The 20040-nt window shown below is 37.2% G+C and overlaps 2 protein-coding genes across 3 annotated transcripts in view; one reads left to right on the top strand and one right to left on the bottom strand.

Annotated features, from left to right (window-relative positions):
* Positions 1-9366, bottom strand: part of LOC131928784 (uncharacterized) — a 36322-nt gene extending 26956 nt beyond the window's left edge. The window contains exons 1-6 of the mRNA XM_059284912.1: positions 9313-9366; positions 8275-8515; positions 7607-7879; positions 3044-3187; positions 1080-1294; positions 635-772 (exon numbers count right to left, since the gene is read on the bottom strand). Coding sequence (XP_059140895.1) covers positions 635-772; positions 1080-1294; positions 3044-3187; positions 7607-7879; positions 8275-8515; positions 9313-9366 — 1065 coding nt within the window. The remainder of the gene's footprint in view (positions 1-634; positions 773-1079; positions 1295-3043; positions 3188-7606; positions 7880-8274; positions 8516-9312) is intronic.
* Positions 9367-12875: 3509 nt separating this feature from the next.
* LOC131928789 (SLAIN motif-containing protein 2) lies at positions 12876-19773 on the top strand. Of its 2 annotated transcripts, none has more exons than XM_059284920.1 (9): positions 12876-13245; positions 14644-14789; positions 15374-15523; positions 15993-16124; positions 16744-16779; positions 16920-16988; positions 17203-17310; positions 17614-17953; positions 18482-19773. In XM_059284920.1, exons 1-9 carry the CDS (start codon positions 12968-12970, stop codon positions 18546-18548), a joined length of 1326 nt encoding a protein of 441 aa, XP_059140903.1. In that variant the 5' UTR covers positions 12876-12967; the 3' UTR covers positions 18549-19773. The 2 variants fall into 2 exon arrangements, with proteins under 2 accessions (XP_059140903.1, XP_059140901.1); XM_059284918.1 differs by having other exon boundaries at positions 15966-16124.
* Positions 19774-20040: the final 267 nt, after the last annotated feature.

Raw genomic sequence — 20040 nt, 5'->3', positions numbered from 1 at the left:
ACTAGATTGGAATCCCCAAAGGAAAGAGGAAAATAGATAGGCCAAAACAAAAATGGAAAAGATAAGCTCTCCGTGAAGCGGTCGGAATGACGTAGGCCCAGCTTGGATGAATCGCCCAGAGCGGAGGACAAAGGAGAGGTGGGGTTGCGTCCCTGTGCTCCACATATGGTCAACATGATGATGATAATGATGACGACAATGATGATGATGATGATAATGATGACGACAATGATGATGCTGATGATAATGATGACGACAATGATGATGATGTAGATGGTTGTTGTTGCTGATGATGATGTTGATGATGATGATGACGATAATGATGATGATGTAGATGGTTGTTGGTGATGATGATGATGATGATGTTAATGATGATGTAGATGGTTGTTGGTGGTGGTGATGATGATGATGATGATGTAGATGGTTGTTGGTGATGATGATGATGATGTTGGTGATGATGATGATGATGATGGTGATGATGTAGATGGTTGTTGGTGATGATGATGATGATGATGATGATGTTGATGGTGATGATGATGATGAATCAACAGCACTAGCACCTAAAAATGCATCAGTAATTTATGTGTAATTTCAATTATTATTTCAATGCCCCGAAACCGCTGACATGACTAACCTTAAAGTTACAGGAGATGTACTCGAAGCATTTGATTATGTTCTTGACAGCGATAAAACGTCCCGAATTCCAATGTAACCTGTGCAGGGGCATCGATCGCGTCAAAACAATCATGGGTACGGTATCCTCGTAGGACTCCTGAATGAAACAGTTTTACGTGATAGGACAATGACTTGGTCGGTTCATTATAGTAACAGATGCTACAATATCGGTTATAGTTAGAAGGAATATATGGCTGAAGTAGCTTTTAATTGACGTTAATTATTAGGGCTTCTCTAGTCTCGGGTAGTTGAATTTAAATAATCTCTTTAATATTCTGCTACTCCAGACATTATAAAGTCGAGTTATTTTTTAACGTTAAAGTATTCTTTAATATTCTGCCACTCCAGACATTATAAAGTCGAGTTATTTTTTAACGTTAAAGTATTCTTTAATATTCTGTTACCTCGGAGCGACTTTTAGGTTTGATAAAAAAAATCACTTTGAGATCTGGAATGGCGGCTGCTATCTTCTTCCAGGCCGCACTCGAGTTCGGGCGCACGACATTAGCTGTGTATGTGGCCCGAACCTTTAAAACTCGAAGTCGCAGGCCGCCGATTGACGCCTCCCTGAGATCATACAAAAACTCGCAGCTCACACATTCATAGTCAAGTTCCAGCTCTGAAAGACACAGATTATGACGTGAGGTTCCAGCGTGGTGCGCTGTAGAAGGTTTGAAAGCAGGCGTCTTACCTGTTGTGGAACACTTTTGATGAAGTGTGTAATTTCAACAGCAAGGGTAGACTCAGTTACACGGCATTTTTACCTGGACAGGATCCGAACCCACCACTCCACGCTGCACCTTCTTCTTTTTTTTTTCGTTCTTAATTTTTAGTGTTGGAAGGGATCGAGCCTTATCTGCCAGAGGGTTTGAACTCAAGACTTTTTTTTTCGAATTTATCAACCATGAGCTTTTTGCCGACTCGACCACGCCTCCATCACAATTAAGGATACGTGTCAACTGCTTATGCGCCATCGAGGCCATTGACTCCGATTTCAGCCTGCTTTTCTTTTTGGATTTGCTTCCATAGCCTTTGTCCAACCAAGAACACAAGGCAGCAGTTGTTTGATTTTGGAGTTGTCTCTCCTAGAAGAGTGGCTGTCCCCAGCTAACGAGCCCGAGGGTTCGAACTCGAGACTTTTCGGTTTACCGACTCGACCACGCTGCACCGAATCGCCTCGCTTACCAAGCATCTGGTCAGAAGTGCAATCATTACGACCAATTAGCTCTACATCACTATTAAGCAACCACATTCACATATGAACACTTGAATGAAATTTGTAAACTGTATTTACATCCGGTGTTTCATGCACACTTTTTTCTTCGGAGTAGGGGGTGGATGGGAGGGGGGGGTGCACTTGAAATTTTTGGGTGGTAGGGGGCGGACTAAAATTTCCAGGGAAGGGGGGTGGACACTCGTAAATTTATATATTTTCTATGTAAATTCTATTTCGTTCGGCGTGGGGGGGGGGGGGGGCGGTAGAGTTTTTTCGCCCTCCCCCCCCCCCCCACCCCCCACCCTAAGAGGTGCCTGGAAGAAACTCTACATCCAGACAGCAACGGGTATGGGCTACTAGTTTATATAAAACTCAATGTAACGGAGAGTGCTACTCCTAACAACTGGATTTAAATGGTTACTTCCAAACAAAAGTGCGGGGATCAATTCAGGCATCAGCAAATATTTCTCTCTTATTCTCCAAGAAATGCTCCATCTTATGAGAACAACGTGAACGAATATGGATCTAGACGACCTCCGGTATATACAATTTATACATTTTGTAACTACTCGAAACACGTCAACCGCTCTCAGATATAACAAACTTGAAACATAGTTTGAAAACCTGCCAAGAATTTTAAAAAAAAATTACTACTTTCACTTTTTTAGAAATGTAAACTTTCCTATTTCTGTAGTTTGGGATTTTGAGATAAATGATTAGTTCACTAAAATATAAAACATTGTATATTGCGGTGACTTTTGCTCAATAGCCATGTAAATAAAAAAAAACAATGCCATCGAATACGAGTTTTTTTTTTTAAAAACACATTGTCCATTATATTAACCAGATGCACATCAAAACTTGATGGGCTAAAGAACAGAACTCAACACTTCGCGATTGTCCTCGGTTTCTGCCCCTCGGCTACGATTTTCCCAAATTCATGATTTTTTCCCGACAGACAACTCTGTTTTCCCTTGTTTGATAAAAACAATCGTAAATACAATCAGATTCGGTGTTATATTCTCATCATACAACTTTACACAATGATTTCAAAATTCACATGTGAAAAAAAAACGACATAAATAATTTTGGGAAAGGATCATGAAAAATTAATACATACATATAAAAAAAACTAGATGAATAAAAACGTACCAGTCAATTTTTTAAACGAAAATAGAGCTGAATGAAAATCACTTAAATCCGAGTCGCTGTACGTTACTGCCAAAAACCTATCCACGGCAAGTCTGCGCAGAGTTTTCGCACAGGTTGAGCTGGCCTCTTCCAAGAGACGGCAGCCTGCAAAAAGGTTTCATTTATTAGAGCTGTTTGGCGCTTACTTACGTCAGGACTGTGCAAAAAAAGTTTTCCTTTTGAATATAGGTTTCGTGATGCTACATCAGGAATCTTCCGGGCCGGCGCTACCTATAAGGCGAACAAGGCGGTCGCCTAAGGCGCTGTCCGTATGGGGGGGGGGGGGGGCGCAAAAATGTGAAATCGCAATTATTTAAAAGTACCTAATAATTTATAACTTTGATTAGATTACGTTAACTATATACAAAGGCTTAGTGATCTATTTAGGTGCCCAGGACGAACTATCAATTTTGCGCCCCATCTTCAAATTAGACCTATATATAAGTATTCGCGTTGTTGAAAATGCGCCCCCACCTCCCTTATTTGAAAAGGTCGGGGTGCTTTTTAACAAGTGTTTCTTCTCGACTTTTCTCTCTGTGAGGGGGGGGGCACTTGAAATTTTTAGGGGGTGGGGTGCGGACTAAAATTTCAGGGGGTTGGGGCGGACGGGATACTGTTAAAAGTATAAATTTTCTATATAAATTCATTTCGTTCGGGGGTGGTAGATTTTCTTCAGGGGGGGGGGGGGGCTAAGAGATGCCTGGAAGAAACTCTGTTTTTAACAGTCACTTTGCCTTTTTACTTTCTCGTATACTGAGTATAGAGAAAGTATTGTAATCGTACACAAAAAGCACATGAAATTTTGACAGTTTTCACCGTTTTACCAGAGTTTCCTCCAGGCATCTCTTCGGGGGGGGGCTTTTACCACCCCCCCCCCCCCCCGAACGAAATGAAATTTATATAATTTATATAGAAAATATATACTTTTAACAGTGTCCGTCCCCCCGAAGAAAGTCTACCGCCCCCCGAAAATTGTAAGTGCCCCCCCCCCCCCCCGGAGAAAAAGTCTGGAAGAAACACTGCGTTTTACCCCTTAGTACTTCATCATATACGGAGTAAAGGGGACTTATATTAATCTTGAAAAAATCATAAATTCAGATATATCAAAATGTTGTAGTGTTATTTAAGAATATTTGAGAAAGTTATTATTATTTTGGTGTCACACAATTGATGTAGAAAACAATTACATAAGTCTTTTGTTTTAATGCCAAGTAGCAGTCCACATTCTTTATTTCGACTGTATATAATCCAGTAATAAGCTCTTTATATTAGTACCTATCACGTTTGCGGCCTTTTTGTGTCGGCGCATAACGCAGGCCGTTTAGGGAGGGGGGGGGGACAAATCCGACAATAAAGTATATAAAATATTTTTTTTTTTTGCACTTTGATAGACTAGTGGTTATGTAAAAATAAAAACTAATCGATTGCAGGAGTGATTGTTCTACAGTAACTAAAACACACTGTTGCGTAGAGAAAAAAACTGTATAAGTTGTAGTGAAAAAAATAGGCAAATCTTTAAACCACTTCCATGACTTATTTTCTCCTTTAGATAGTCGAATCGGGGTGCCGATAAAACTAATTAAAATAGTTTATTTTCTATGCGAATTAAAACTATAAATTCTTCTCTTAAGAATTATTAAACTTAAGCATCCCGAAGAATGCCTAAGCTATAAAAAGGAATTAATTCCAAATTAATAGTATTAATGATTAAAATAAAAGAAAAGAACGCGGGAAACCATCACACATATCAAGTTTTTTTTATTCATAGTCTTCGGCCGACTTGTCAAATAAGAAGGAACCTATTCATAATTTTAGTTGAGCGTAAATAAGAAATTTAAAAACTTGATTATTCCAAGCCAGAAATGGCTTCGAGCGTATCTTGTGTGATGTGTTGTCTCACGATGGATATATTTTGCTATGAAATGATTTAATTTAGAATTTAGAGAGACAGTCTTCTAATATATATATATATATATATATATATATATATATATATATATATATATATATATATATATATATATATATATATATATATATATATATGACAAATGATCTCAGGACAAATGATCTCAAAGTCAAATGATCTCACTGACAAAAAATACTAGGACAAAATATATCAGGACAAATGATACAATGGACAAAATGTCTCACAGCAAAATTTTAATAGTATGTGCGATGATTTTAGTTGATTTGACCTTTTTTTTATTGACTCTCAATATGTTTTTATTTTTTTTATTTTTTTACCCATAATAATTGTGAATAAAATGAATTTGTTAAAACTTAACAAACAATGAAAAGATACATTAAACTTAATCTTTGTAGTAGCATTTGATTTGAATTAGTAAAAATTAAAACAAACTTACTCTTTTAACCTGAAAGGTATAATAAATGATAATGTATAAAACAAATAAAGTAACGATAGCTATACAACATTAATGTTCATATCACGCGAAATATTTTTCAAAAATGTGAATGGGTCTTCAGGTTAAACGTTAAACTATTGTTTATATTACATCATCAACACAAACATAACGCTTACGTTTCTTTGCTGGCAGGTACATCGTTATGATAACATCTCTCCAATACTATGTGATCATGTATTGTGGGAACTCCCGCTCGACATGTTCTAACTTCACATTTCCGAACCTCTTTGCCTGCTGCACCACTTCTGGCTTTTATGAACAGAAATTCACCAGAAACTAATGTCTTATACCCTTTCTGTATGGTACCGAAAGAGGCCATAGCAGAGTAATCACCACCAATACTGCTTTGTTTGCATGAACACTTCGACAAACTTAGCTTCGCAATCACCGTTGCCGTTTACATAAGCTTTTGTCATCTGATCGGTGATGTGTGACCGACGCATAACTATTGACTTTAGAATAGATGCTATTTGTATTGTCCATGGAGGACGGTTGTCTTCCCCTAAAGGCATGTCTCTGCCATCAAAGTGGGCGGCCACCTTGATACGAAGGTGTGTCTTTATTGCTATTTCATTACTTTGATCTAGTTTCGTCCACCTGACAATGTAAGATTGTCAAATGTTTGGCAAGCCCACCTAAGTTGTCTATCGAAAAATTTCTTTAATCTTCGCATACTATATTAGTAATCTTAATGTTAAAATGTTTAGTGCAAAATGACAAATTTATGCGGCAAACATTTCTCACAATTATTATTGAGGCCTATAAACAATATTAAATATAGTAAACAAAACCATTTGACTGTCAATTAAAAAATGTTCAGATCAACTAAAATCATACAATACACCATTAAAATTTAGCTGTGAGATATTTTGTCTGAGATCATTTGACCGTAATATCATTTGTCCTGATATATTTTGTCCTGGTATCTTCTGTCCTGAGATCATTTGTCCGTGAGATATTTTGTCTAAGATCATGTGTCCAGTCACCATATATATATATATATATATATATATATATATATATATATATATATATATATATATATATATATATATATATATATATATATATATATGTATGTATGTATGTATATATATATATATATATATATATATATATATATATATATATATATATATATATATATATATATATGTATATATATATATATATATATATATATACATACATAAGGGGGGGGGGGGGAGCGTTTTAATACGTTTTGCCTTAGGGCGCTAAATAACCTTTTAAAAATAGGGCAGAGAAATTATGTGAGTGTTATTATAAATTGTAAATTTACATTAGTTGTATTTCAATAGTACTTTGCCTTAGCATATGACCACACGCCTTTATGTTTAGGGATCGTAAAAATAAAATAAAAATTTAAAAATGCAGCATTGACAATGATTTAGTATGTGGTATGATCCAATGGTCATCATGATGGTCTGCTTACGTTCGCTAAAAACGAAAGCTCGTTTTGGTTCGGCCACTTCATAGTATCTTCTGGTTTAGCAAAAACTTCCAAAACAAGGAACAGTGGCAGCAAAACAAAAAAAAAGGCTGACAAAGTAAACAATTGGAAGATGATACAGTTAAGGTAGTGGATGTTAAGTTAGCCTGTCGCGCCTTTGGGGGGACATAGGTCGCTGAAAAGATATTTCCGGGCGTCTCTTTCCTGGGTTAGTCTCTCCAACTGTTTGTCGCATTCGAGCAAGTGTCCATTCGGGCGTTTGTCGCATTCGGGCGTTTGTCGCACTCGGGCAAGTGTCTATTCCGAAAAACGGCCTTCGGGTAAACGGCATTCTGGCAAGTGTCTTTCGGGCATTAGTCGTAGACCCATCAAGCTGCCTCCAGGTATCCAATCTTCTTGGTATATTTTTTTCAGATTGCGCCTCTGGGTCTTCCTTTGTCAGCCTCTTTTCCTTTAGCCCTGTTGATTTTAGATGGCGGAGGCCAGAGCGTAAGGTATGGGAGATGGTTAAACCCCCGCTTACCTGACAAGTATGATTGACAGTATAATACAGTTTAATTTACCCCCCCCCATACCACCCAATAAAGTACACTGACCTTGGTCAGCTGTTAAACAAGAATCACTGACCTTCGTCATAGCCTAGCCAGGCATTGGTCAGATCCAGTGCCCGTAACTCCTGTTGCTCCTCCAGCATGGAGCGTATTATGTTGACCAGGTCGGACACGGGCCTGGTGTAGTAGTCAACCCCGCCAGAGTACTCCTTGAGGTACGCGATATTTTTCAGGGAGATCGTTCTAAGTTTGTTGCATCTACCCTGAAGCAGACTGGCCACAAACTCGTACACAACCTCTGTCCCCGGGGGTGTACGGGGGCCACTTTGTGGTGTGTCATCGAGTTTCTCTGTAATGAACAGTGGTTTGGACATTTTTTTTCTCCGGGTGGGGGAAGGCACACGAAACTTTCCGGGGGGGGGGGGGGATGATTGACTTAAATTTTAGGAAGGAGCGGGGCTCTGGTTAAAACATATATTTACACACATTATTTATTATCTTTTTTGTTCGGGGGAGGAGTAGGATGGACGCGCTTTTTAGGGGAGGGGGGGGGGGGGGGTCCCGAAGAGATGCCTGAAAGAAACTCTGGTAATGAAGAAAACAAAAAGTCAAAATCTATTAGCTTATACACAAAAACTATTAGCTTATACACAAAATCTATTAGCTTATACAAAAAAATCTGTTAGCTTATACAAGGCAGGTGACTTTTAAAAAAATATGAATAGAAATAATAACAAGACCAACGTGAACAATCAGCGTAGACGTGACGTAGCCATTTTCCTCGTGTCCTTGCAAACAACAGCGCCCTCTTGTCGTCATCCGACTGTAACAGGAAATGTCCCGTGGTAAACAAGGCAGGTACGTCTAAGATTGGAACCCACGCCTTACACGTCATGGCCGCGTTAAACTTGTCCCTGTTGCTCAGGTTCTTAACGATGTCAATTAGGATTTGAAACGGCAGCTGGGTCCACGCACTCTCTGTGGACTGGGTAGGAAAATGGGTTCACAAGCCAGAGGCGTAGCGAGGGGGGGCGGGGGGGGGGGACATATGTCCCCGGGCGCCGACCTTAGGGGGGCGCCAAATTGAAAGTTTGAGGGGGGGGTGCAAATGAAAAGTTCGAGGGGGGGGGTGGTGCAAATGAAAAGTTCGAGGGGGGGGGGCGCAAATCGAAAGTTTGTCCCCGGGCGCCGGGAGGGGTCGCTACGCCTCTGTCACAAGCTGATGTGGTTTTTCCTTATTTGGGCCAGCTGTTGCAGATTTCCGTACAATGCAAAGAACTGTAGATATTGTCTTCTACCCGGCTTACGCTTAACTAAAGGGCAGTTCGAATAGTATAATAATTGTATGCATAGTTGTTAAAATTTAAGTGATTATAAAACTTTGCTTCTATGTTTTGTATTACTCTTGTACTAATTCGATCTATTCCCCTCCCCCCTTTAAAAAAAACCTAGATATCATACTACTAATTAGACTATAGGCCTCCTTCGCTTAAAGTTTTAGAACTAGATTCTAATTCTAGAAGCGTACATAGATCTATATGTTTTTATTTTCAATCCCATCTTATGATGCCTCTGACACAACTCATTATTAAAAGAGTTCGCTTTTTAAAATTATCCCACTAATATTTCCTGATGCAACCCCAAGCTAAATCAGTGTGTACAGTCTTGTAGCAGTCTGTTCTAAAATTACGTTCCATTATATAGAAATTAAGCAATACAGCTCAAAGGGAGGCCCAAACTAGATCTAGCTACGCCTCTGTGTCGAAATCTATCACCACTCACCTGCTCTTCTTCGATTTTTCTTTCTTGTGTCCTTGCAACTTTAACGCTCGTCATGTTTGAGTTAGATATGTTGTTTTTTTTTAAAATATTTTCAATATTAAATTTCTACCGCCAATACACTAGAAATAAACACGGTGATGAATTTCACTTTGTTTGATGACGTATTTCTCATAGATCTAGATTCAAATGTACGCAACTAAAGGAAAAATGTATTTGAGAATTTGTTTTCAAACGTAGATCTTGTAAGCTTTAACAAGATGTGTTGGGATAAGCTTTGAGATAAGCACCATATTCTACATAACGTCGGTGTATGCCCTAAGCTGTAATTAAGCTTCAATATATGCCATATACTGCTCAGATATCTTTGGAAATACTCTATGCTGTACATCTATCTATCTATCTATATATATAATTCTCTTCTGGGAGCCGCTAGAAAACAAGCTGTAAACGCGCTCCCTACCTCCCCACCCCTACATGGTTTTAGTGAGCTGTGTTCACTCTAAATGTTTACAAGCAGAGCCAACGATTTTAAACGTAGGGGGGGGGGGGAGAAGGAAGGGAGGTTATGGTCCTTAACGAGCTACTTATAGTGTTTTAAAGAAATATTTTCAGTGTCAGCGTTGGTACTGTCGAATTCACAAATTATGAATTACTGAAAATTAGAAACAACTAAATAGCGGCGTATGTTATGCCGCGGGCCGGCTCGTATATATATAATTCTCTTCTGGGAGTCGTTAGAAAACAAGCTGCAAGCGCGCCTTACGGTCCCCTCTCTTCCTCTCTATCGCTACCACCCCCACCCCCTCACATGGTCTGGTGAGCTGTGGTTCACGCTGTTTACATTTTACAATCATAGAGACGGGTTTGGTGACGGCTATTAGGGGCAGTTAATTTAGTTTGAAACGATTTTAAACTTAGAGGAGGTAACTAAGAGGAGGCTGCTTTCACGTGGGGGGGGGGGGGAGGGGGGTTTAGTGTTTTTAAGCAAATATTTTCAGTGGCAGCATTGGTACTGTCGAATTCACAAATTATGAATTACTGAAAAGTAGAAAAAAAAAAACAACTAAATAGCGCAGAGGCGTAGCGATGGGGGGGCAGGGGGGTACATATGTCCCCGGGCGCCGACCTTAGGGGGCGCCAAAATGGGTTGTAAAAACAAATAAAAATGTAATTTTAGCTGCATTTTTGCATTATAAATAGTTTGGCGGGGGGGGGGGGGGGGTGCAAATCGAAAGTTTGAGGGAGGGTGCAAATCGAAAGTTTGAGGACTGCAAATTGAAAATTTGCTCCCGAGGGGGGCGCCAAATTGAAAGTTTGTCCCCGGGCGCCGGGAAGGGTCGCTACGCCTCTGAAATAGCGGCGTATGATACGCAGCGGGTCGGCTCGTATATATAATTCTCTTCTGGGATCAGTTCGAAAACAAGCTGCAAGCGCCTCCTTGCAGTCCCCTCTCTTTCTCTCTATCACTATCACTACCACCCCCACCCCCCCCCCCACATGATCTGGTGAGCGGTGTTCACTCTGTTTACATTTTACAATCACAGAGACGGGTTTGGTGACGGCTATTAGGGGCAGATAATTTAGTTTGAAACGATTTTAAACTTAGAGGAGGTAACTAAGAGGAGGCTGCTTTCACGTGGGGGGGGGGGGGGTAGTGTTTTTAAGCAAATATTTTCAATGGCAGCATTGGTACTGTCGAATTCACAAATTATAAATTACTGAAAAGTAGAAAAAAAAAACAACTAAATAGCGGCGTATGATACGCAGCGGGTCAGCTCGTATTACATAAGAGAGCTAGGCTGTGTAAAAGCTTTGATATAGGGATACGTTGTATAGAATTTAAGATGTGGCTTAAGCTGTATAGAAAACTTGGGATATGCCATAGACCAGGGGTTCCCAACCTTTTTTTTTTACTCTAGAGCACATTCTAAAATATCGGTAGGGTGGCGGGCACCACCCATTTTAAATCGACAAACTCCTTCCAGAGGCGTAGCGACCCTTCTCGTCACCCGGGGACAAAACTTTCCATTTGCACCCCCCCCCCTCCCTCAAACTTTCGATTTCCATCCCCTTCAACCTTTCAATAATGTATATGAAAAAAAATCTGTCTCTGTCGAATAGTGAGAGGCGGGCACATACGAATCGTTCGGCGGGCGCCATGGCGCCCGCGGGCACGGGGTTGGGAACTCCTGCCATAGACTATATGGATTCTCTGGGATATGTCTTGGCAGGCCGTGTCCCAGAAAAAAGCGCAAACAGAAAACTGCGCAAATGCAAATTAATTATATTATAATACACTTTAATTTTGTCAAATTTCGGGTAAAACTGTTTTATCATGCTAAAGTGTACTTGTGGTAATTCTTTGCTCATGTCTAGCAATGCTCGATTCACGAAAACATAAATGGCCTTTCCCCACTTTTTGTGCGCTGTTTTCTGTTGCGCATTTTACGTTGCGTATCTTTTCGGTCAAGCCCTAGGCCATGGGCTATATGGAATAAGTAGGATTTGCCATATACAAAGCTCTTTCGCACCACACTTACCACACAAGTTGGACTTTGGGAATGTAGTTTTAATACTTTTAGATTTTCCCCAGTGTTATCAAAATATTAATATTTTAATCACAAAAATGATTATGTGTTTGTCATCTCTTTTTTTGTTTAATTTTAAAATGTTTTTAGAATATTTTTACAAATTCTGCGCGTGTTTTTGCAATTTATACTTAGACAAATAAATATTAGTTCCTATATACAATATATTAAGATAAGTAAATAGAAAACAACTTAATAACAACAAAATTTTAAATGCATCGAGAAAAAAAAACTTTCTTTCTACAATAGTAGTTAAAGCGTTGATCGCTAAAACGTAATAGGTAGGCTATTTCCATGAGTGACCAATTGAAAAAAAAATAGTCATATAAGTCTTTGGCCATAGGTTGTTTTACTTTGTCGTCGACATTTTTATATTACGAATATAAAATGAGTCGATATCAATAAGTTGTAGAAGTTAGGATCGCGAGGGTTGATGGTAAGTAGTGGGCGTCGAGAGCGGTGGGTGAAGAGATCTGGAAGGCGTTTGTAGAAGAATGGTGACTTGGAGTGCCATTGTATCAGTCCATTCCCACAACAACTGTAATCAACGATGACGCTAATCCTATGTTAAAAATGTAAACGGTTAAGGTTTTTGGATTTAGGAATATGTTTTTGTGAGTGTGGAACTGAAAAAGAGTGTTAAAGAATTTCGTATTAGGGGTATGTGGAGTTTCTTAACACCCCCCCCCCCCCCCACGCTACGCCTACACCACTGATTATATTTGTGTAAAAAACTTCTGACGACTTTAAAAAAAATAAGGCTGGTGCTCGTACACCAGTCTTGCGTCTAGTTAGCTCAGATGATTAAATTCTCTAGGTTTGACGTTAGTAATATTGCATCAACTTTTACAACCAGATAAATAGTAAACTGTTATTTTTGTTTGCTTTGCTTATTATACTTTTTTTTGTCTGTAGCTTGTTTCGTTTTCAAATTTCCTTTTCCTGTTCTTTTTATTTACAAACGTCTACGCATGCGTGAATTGTATTCTAAGATGGCGTCAATGGTGAATAGTAAATGTGTTGATAGTTTTCAGGAAATATAATTTTAACTCTTTACATGTTTTAAAATGGACAGCACTGATTCATTAATCGACCCACAATCTGAAGTTAAAAAACTTCAAGAACTGGTAAAAAAACTAGAAAAACAAAATGAAGTCCTGAGAAGCAAACAAGCTGGCGTAGGCACCCAACAGAACGGAGAGTACGATCGAGTAAACAAAAACAACAATTTAAATGACGACGAAGAATCCATTGACATTACAAAAGTTAAATTCAAAGGAAAATTAGCTCTAGATGACTACGAAGATGTCAATTTTTCAGATCTACCGGTTGAAGACGATAGTTGGTAGGTATTGGCCTCTGCATATTTCTCAATATTGAGTCAATTCTGCCTGTCTAAAAAAAAGTCTTAGTCAGACAGTTCCTTTCTTTCCTTTTTTTTTTTTTTTTTAAATTCAAGACTGAGAATCTTACCAGTTGGACTGGAGAAGTCCATTGATGTTTATTAACTAGTTCAATTGTTATGGCCTAATTAATAATTATGCTAAACTATACATCAAAGAAGGTCATGCTGATGTTTAACAGCAGATCTATTATGTTTAGCCCTATCACTATCAGGAATGATCGATCAAGACAGTGGTCACAGAGTGGTGGACAGAACTGAAATCATGACCAACGATTTATTTAGCCAGTCATACTAGAATTCATAATTTACTTAGTATGTCTTTGTTCGTGAAACATCCGGTTAATAATAATGATATGTTGGGTTGATTTGATGTAGGCCTATGTCTCTGGGCCAAAGTAAACAAAAATGTTGTAAAACATTCCTAAATTTCTTCATTTTATTCAAGTGTGTTGCCATAGGTATGAGGATAGGATAGTTTCAACTTCATTTCATAACAGTAGCCTAGGTATATTGGTTTGTAACTTCTGGGGGTGTTATTTTCCACTTCATGCTAGTAGCACATTGTAAAGTATTTATTAAGCTAATTTCTGGAGGAACAGTGCTTTTATAGCAAAGTATTGTCCTGTCAGTAGACCAGGCAGTGATTTAAATAAATGTTGTTCAAAAAGACAGCTATGGTGAACGTTGCTCTTTATTTTTCAGTTTTAGTTTTAGTCTAGTTAAATAGATTATGATTAATAATAATACATTAGTTAAGTATTAGGCCTGCTACTTAATTTATAAATATTGGCTAACCAACTATGTACTATAGGCCTAATTACTAACTATAATTCTGATCACAAACAAATAAGCCTAATAGTTCTGTCATTCATGATACATGACACCATTAAATTGTTATCTGATTTTAATTGCAACAGTTAGATGTGGCTTAGTACTGGAAAAAAGTGTTTAAGAAATCAATCAGTTGACATGATTTAGGCCCATTCATTTTTTATTTAGGTCAGGTCATGTGTAAAAAAAAATTTAACATTTGCTAACTTTCTTCATATGTACTGTTTTTATTGCATTTTTGTTGAATGATAACTTTTACTAATTCATATCATTCTAATAATATATCTATACATTTACTCGTATCTCCATATTTTTATTATTATTTATTTTTAACTTTTTGCTTTTTAAAAAAATATTTGCTCTACCCATAGGACTATTCTTTTATATTTGTAAAATTGGTTTGTAAATTTTGTTTTCATTTGATTGTTTCCTTGTAAATTTATCAAAAACTTATTTTTAAAAGAAAATATTTACTCAGTACCGTTCAACATTTTTTTCTCTCTCTAGGTTGTACTCATCTCCTAAAGCAGTAACTCCTCAGCAGTCCAAAGAACAAATTATATCCTGGGTGCGACAGGACTTTGACCACCCGAGTCCAGAGGTTCAGTCATCTAGAAGAGCCCTTATAAGCAAGTTGGATGAAGTGGCCCGAAGTAAGAAAGTCCCAGCTATAGATTTATTTTAACATGGCTACCCCTGACAATCTTGTAGAGCCATTATGCTTTGCTCTACAATCAAAGATGCTTTCATCTTCTAGTAGTATCACTAATCTTAACCAAACCAGAATATTTAGTTATTATAACATAGCATAAAAGCTAGGTTATGAGCCACCATCTTTGTAAGATTAGATAAGTACCGTTTTGAGCCTTGAAGTCCATGGGGCAGGTGAAGTAGAGTTCACTTGTTTTAGTAACTTTGGCAGGTGAAGGGTTTAGTGTGGTCAGCATTATGCCCAGCTACCTTTACTTTCCCTAATGTGAGTCTGGTACCCATCAGAGCTGGGTTAAGTTAACTCAGAGACATCATACGGACTCGACTGCAGGATCTGAAAGCGAGACTTTCAGGTGAGCAGTTGAACTATTTGACCACACCGTGCCAAATCGTTACCAGATTAATATGCTGAAAATAGTTTTAAATGTCAAAATATCTAAGTAAGAATAATGTACAATTAATAACTTTTCTTACTTTGTTAAAGATGAGTATTTATAATAAACCAAACTTTGAAAAATCTGTTTAGTGAAACACAGTTCCAGCTCACCAGTCATTGGAAGCCAGCCTTATGCAAGCAGATCAGCCTTTGCACTTAGTCGATCCACAGAAGAAGGAAACAATGCACCACCACCTATTAGAAATGCTGTGCCCAGAAAATCTGGGCTTGCACCGCCAGGTAATTTTAAATTTAAAAAAATATTTTAACTTACATTTTATGACCAGAGGTTTGAAGTGGTTAAGTCTTATTTATTATTACGGATAAAATTGCTATATTCATTTTGAAAAAATGGTCCATGCTCAAAACACTTGGGGCAGATGAAGTAGAGTTAATTTGTTTCATTGACTTCTGCATAGTGTGGTCAGCACCATGCTCAGCCAACTTGGTTACCCTAACGTGTCAGGTACCCATCAGAGCTGTGTTGACTCAAGGCTGTATTTGCAGGCTTGAACCCATGATTCAAGCTTGAGACTTTTGGTTTAGTAGTTGTAAGAAAAATGCAATAAACAATTAAATATTTAACCTATGGTTAAATAACTGTTTACACAGTTCTTCAGAATGTGTTAAAAAAATATCAACCATGAGAAAATGGGGGTTGAACTGGTTTCATTGTGTGCAGGTTCTGGAAAAATGGCTTTTGATACAGGTACTTTTACCAGACCAAAGAGAGTGAGCGCTCCAATGCATGGCGAGGGAGACCAGCCCCAGGAACCAATTACGATACCCAGCACCACAGACATCAGTGAAATAGAGACTCTGGCCAAGCAACAGGAAGAGAGTTAGTTTTTCACTTGTTCTTGTTTGTGATGTAGTTGGTTTGTAGACTGATGTTGTAAGTTTAGAGTAAAATTGTAAGAATCTGTTGCTCTGCTCTAAGGGTGGATCTAGCAGGGGTGTAACTTTTCCTAATTTAAAAAATTATTTTTTCCCTTTTGAAGTAAATATTCTACTGCGTAAAATGGTTACATTAAAAAGAAACCCAGTAATTTCATTTTAAATTACCCTAACATTTAACTGAATGCAATGTCTCCTAGAAAACCTGCATGTGCTTATATTTTTTAAAATGAAAAGTAGCTAAGCACCCTGTGTCTAGCGTGGAAAAATAACCTTTGTTAAATCTCTCATCAGTTCCAATCTTATTTTTAAGATTGTAATGTTACTGTACTAGCTGTGGTGAGATGAAAAAATAAATGAAGCACCTTTCAGTTCAGAATTTCATGTTTTATATTTAAATGGTAGTTATCTAGAATGTCATCCAACATGGTTGTTTCTAATGTTGGTGCCCCATTCATTTGGCTATTATTTACAAAATAAATTTAAAATGAATAGATAGTAGGCCTACTTCACTGACAGTTTTTAAGTTAGAATTAAATATTATATTTTCTATACCTTCTTAGGTCTTCGGCAAAGCATAACACCTGCAAATAGAAAAGGTAACTCAAAGCTTAGAAATTATTTACCACATTAATTATGATTATGTTTTAATATTGTAAACTTACCTCTTGTAATACATTGATTGAATATAGCTAGGTTGAGAAAATATATAATTGCAATTTATTATAAATTGTTTTAGCTATGAGAGCAAAGCAAGCATTGATGGAAGGGGAGAATGGTACAAGGCTGAGCCCTAGTCGATTTGACTGTAAGTATAGTTTAGTTTAGTATCAATCAACAGCTGTACAAACTGCACATTGAAAGAAATTGGTAGATATTAATATTTGTGCAAAATAACAAGGTTATTCACTGGATAGAGCATGTTAAGACTGCAAATTAGAGATGCGACACATTTTAGTTTAGAAATGTTTATTTATTATCTTAAATAATTTTCTAATATTGGTGTATTTTTTTGTTTGTAGTGGAAGGTGCATACATTTCACAGCACAGAGGTAGTTTGGGTTCTGATCATAGTACACCACCAGACAGCCCACATAATAATCAGCATTTCCAGCTAAATAATGTCAATGGTAAGTTGTGTGAGCTTCACACAAGATAGTGGGGGGGGGGGGGGGGCTTGTGATGACAAATTATTGAGATAGGATAATTAAATTTATTCAAAAAACAAAAGTTTTAGAGGAATCTTGAAGAATTGTTGTATGATGTAATAATAATTTGACTCGTGTATATGTTTAAACAGTACATATACATTTAAAAATTATAACTATTCAACTATTTATAATTTTCTGTGTTATGCTTTTTGTTGTTCTTGTACTTATTTTGTCAAGATACAAAATAAAAAACATTTTAATATTTGGTTGTTGATTTGACAGATTCCAGAGGACGTCGCAGTCTCCCGTCAACCCCAGCCCTCCAGTACAAGTCCCACAACTCCTCCGACTCTAGCCTGGAGCGCCACAGTGTCAACAGCGACGAGATGAACCTGGCACCTGAAGCCAACAGAACAATGTCGTCAAGGCTGCAGCAGCCCAACTACCGACCCAATGCCAACACGCCTAAAAGAGCAATATCAACTGGACTGCTGCCCGGGCTGGCCCAGCAACAGCAACAACGGGGGATGTCCCCGCAGCGCACATCTGGTCTACCCACCCCAAGAAGACAAATAATGAGACCTTCGTCTGCTTCAAGGTCATCTTTACCTACGTTTAGAAGGTTGGTGGATTAATTGTTCAATAAGATTGTTTCACCTTTATCTGTCAGTCATCTTTACCTACGTTTAGAAGGTTGGTGGATTAATTGTTCAATAAGATTGTTTCACCTTTATCTGTCAGTCATCTTTACCTAGAAGGCTGGTGGATTACTTTTCAAATAAGATTGTTTCACCATTCAGGTTGTATTTAGATGTAGTAATGTTTCCTTTTGAGTGTGATGGTCCATGGGTCAAGTGAAGTAGAGTTCACCTGTTTCTGTGATCTAGGTATATAAAGGGATAGTGTGATCAGCATTGTGCTATGTGGACTCATGTGTTACATAGACTTGAACTCTAGGCTTTTGGGTTAGCAATCAAATGCTCGACCATTTGAACACATTTCTTTCGATAACGTGTTATAGGAATATGCTATAAAATATGAGCCTATAATTTGTACATGATAATATTTATTATTCAAATGTTTAACAGATAGATAATTATTATGCATTTATTATTAACAAAATTTACATTGAACTTGAACTTTTCCTCAGGGCCAATGCAGCGTCGCCCAAGCCTACAAATGGATTAGAAGAAAATTGGAGAGATGGCTGCTTTTGATCATGCTGTCTGTGTGCATGTGTAAGTGTGAGTGTGTGCTGTACAAAGCAAACCATTGACAGTAATCATCATGTGATATTAGATTAAGTTGACTACTAGTTGAGTGTGCAGATGGTGTCCTGAAAATATTTTTTTTTTAACATGTCTCAATGCAAATATGATGAAGTAACTCTATGTGTCTGATTGTCTCTCTTGTACTACTAACCTATAAAAAAATTGGTTGGGGCTAATGAAACTACCAAGTGCCGAATTGACGTTTATCATTGATTCAATTCTGTGATTTTTATTTTGTTTTGCTTGCACAGATAGGCATTTATACAATTTTTATTTCTACTTGTAAATATTGCAAAACAAATTTTGCATAAAAGAAAAATAAAGGAGATAGTAGCATTTTTTTCATTGTGCTTGTTACGCTTTTTATAAAGTGTATAAAATCGTCATAATGTTTGATTTAAAAAATAAAATTGAAGTCAAGACAAATAAGTTACTTCTTCGGTACATGATTTTAGTTTTGGCACAATTTGAAGCAATTTTTGTTTGTGTTTTGTTCAACTCTCTTTATTACAACAAGGTCAGTTGTACTGTTTTTATAAGTTGAGTTGGTATGTCGTTGCGCATTTTTGGTGAGTTTATTCTGTTTTAAAGAATCTAACTAGTTGCCACAACTTTATGGCCTTGTTTGTAGTTCTGTTTTATTCCTTATCACTTGTATGTCATGTCTCTCCTTGTTTTAAAACAGATCATTGTTACGTTAGAAAAGCTAAGAAATGTTAAATAGTAAATATTAAAGTAAAATTCTTTTTTGTTGTCCTTGAAGTTTATTTTACATTCTCAGCTTCACTGATACAATAAAACATTTTTTGTTTGAAAAGTTTTCTTTCCCTTTATAATTAAGGACCTGTGCCCAAAGGTCAGAATGTTATACAATTGTTATGTAACAGGAGAATAAACAATTTTCAGTCAAGATTTTTGGGCATTTTTATTGTTGTGATTTAATTTTTGTCTCAGAGTAGTCTGTCCTGTAAAGTGAGTTATCTAACTTTGACTTTACTTGATGTAAAGTAAAGTGAACCGGCTGGAGGTAATTTTTTTTTTTAAATTCTGTATCCTTAACTGATTAAAAGGAAGTGAGATCTATGAGTAGTATGAGCGAAAAAATATAACCATCAGTCAACTAATAATGTTTAATAGATAATTCATTAAAATTAATAAAATGACATATGCAAGATTTTTATGATGAATTTTTTTTTTAACCAACCGATTCATATTAATACACAGATTTTATGATAAGCCTGCATTTTAATAAGTAACTTTAAGTGAAGTTTAAAGTGTAATTAATTAGTAGTTTTCTTTTTTTTTTTTTTTTTTGTTGTTGTTCAAAACAACACAGTCTCAATGTTTGACTTGCCATTAAACTCTTGCATTTAGACTCACAATCCTTGCCCGCACAGTTGGTAAACAAAACAAAATGTCATTCATGATCTGTTGTCAT

The sequence above is a fragment of the Physella acuta genome, unplaced genomic scaffold, assembly GCF_028476545.2.
Source record: "Physella acuta isolate Inbredline_101_S28 unplaced genomic scaffold, ASM2847654v3 ptg001549l, whole genome shotgun sequence".
In the NCBI taxonomy this organism is placed as follows: Eukaryota; Metazoa; Mollusca; class Gastropoda; family Physidae; genus Physella; species Physella acuta.
This window is presented reverse-complemented; position numbering and strand designations above follow the sequence as displayed.

Coding starts and splice junctions, on each gene's coding strand:
- LOC131928789 (XM_059284918.1), top strand. CDS start 12,968: ATGGACAGCACTGATTCATTAATCGACCCACAATCTGAAGTTAAAAAA. Junction 14,790..15,373: donor GTTGGATGAAGTGGCCCGAA/GTAAGAAAGTCC, acceptor AAATCTGTTTAG/TGAAACACAGTTCCAGCTCA. Junction 16,780..16,919: donor AACACCTGCAAATAGAAAAG/GTAACTCAAAGC, acceptor AAATTGTTTTAG/CTATGAGAGCAAAGCAAGCA.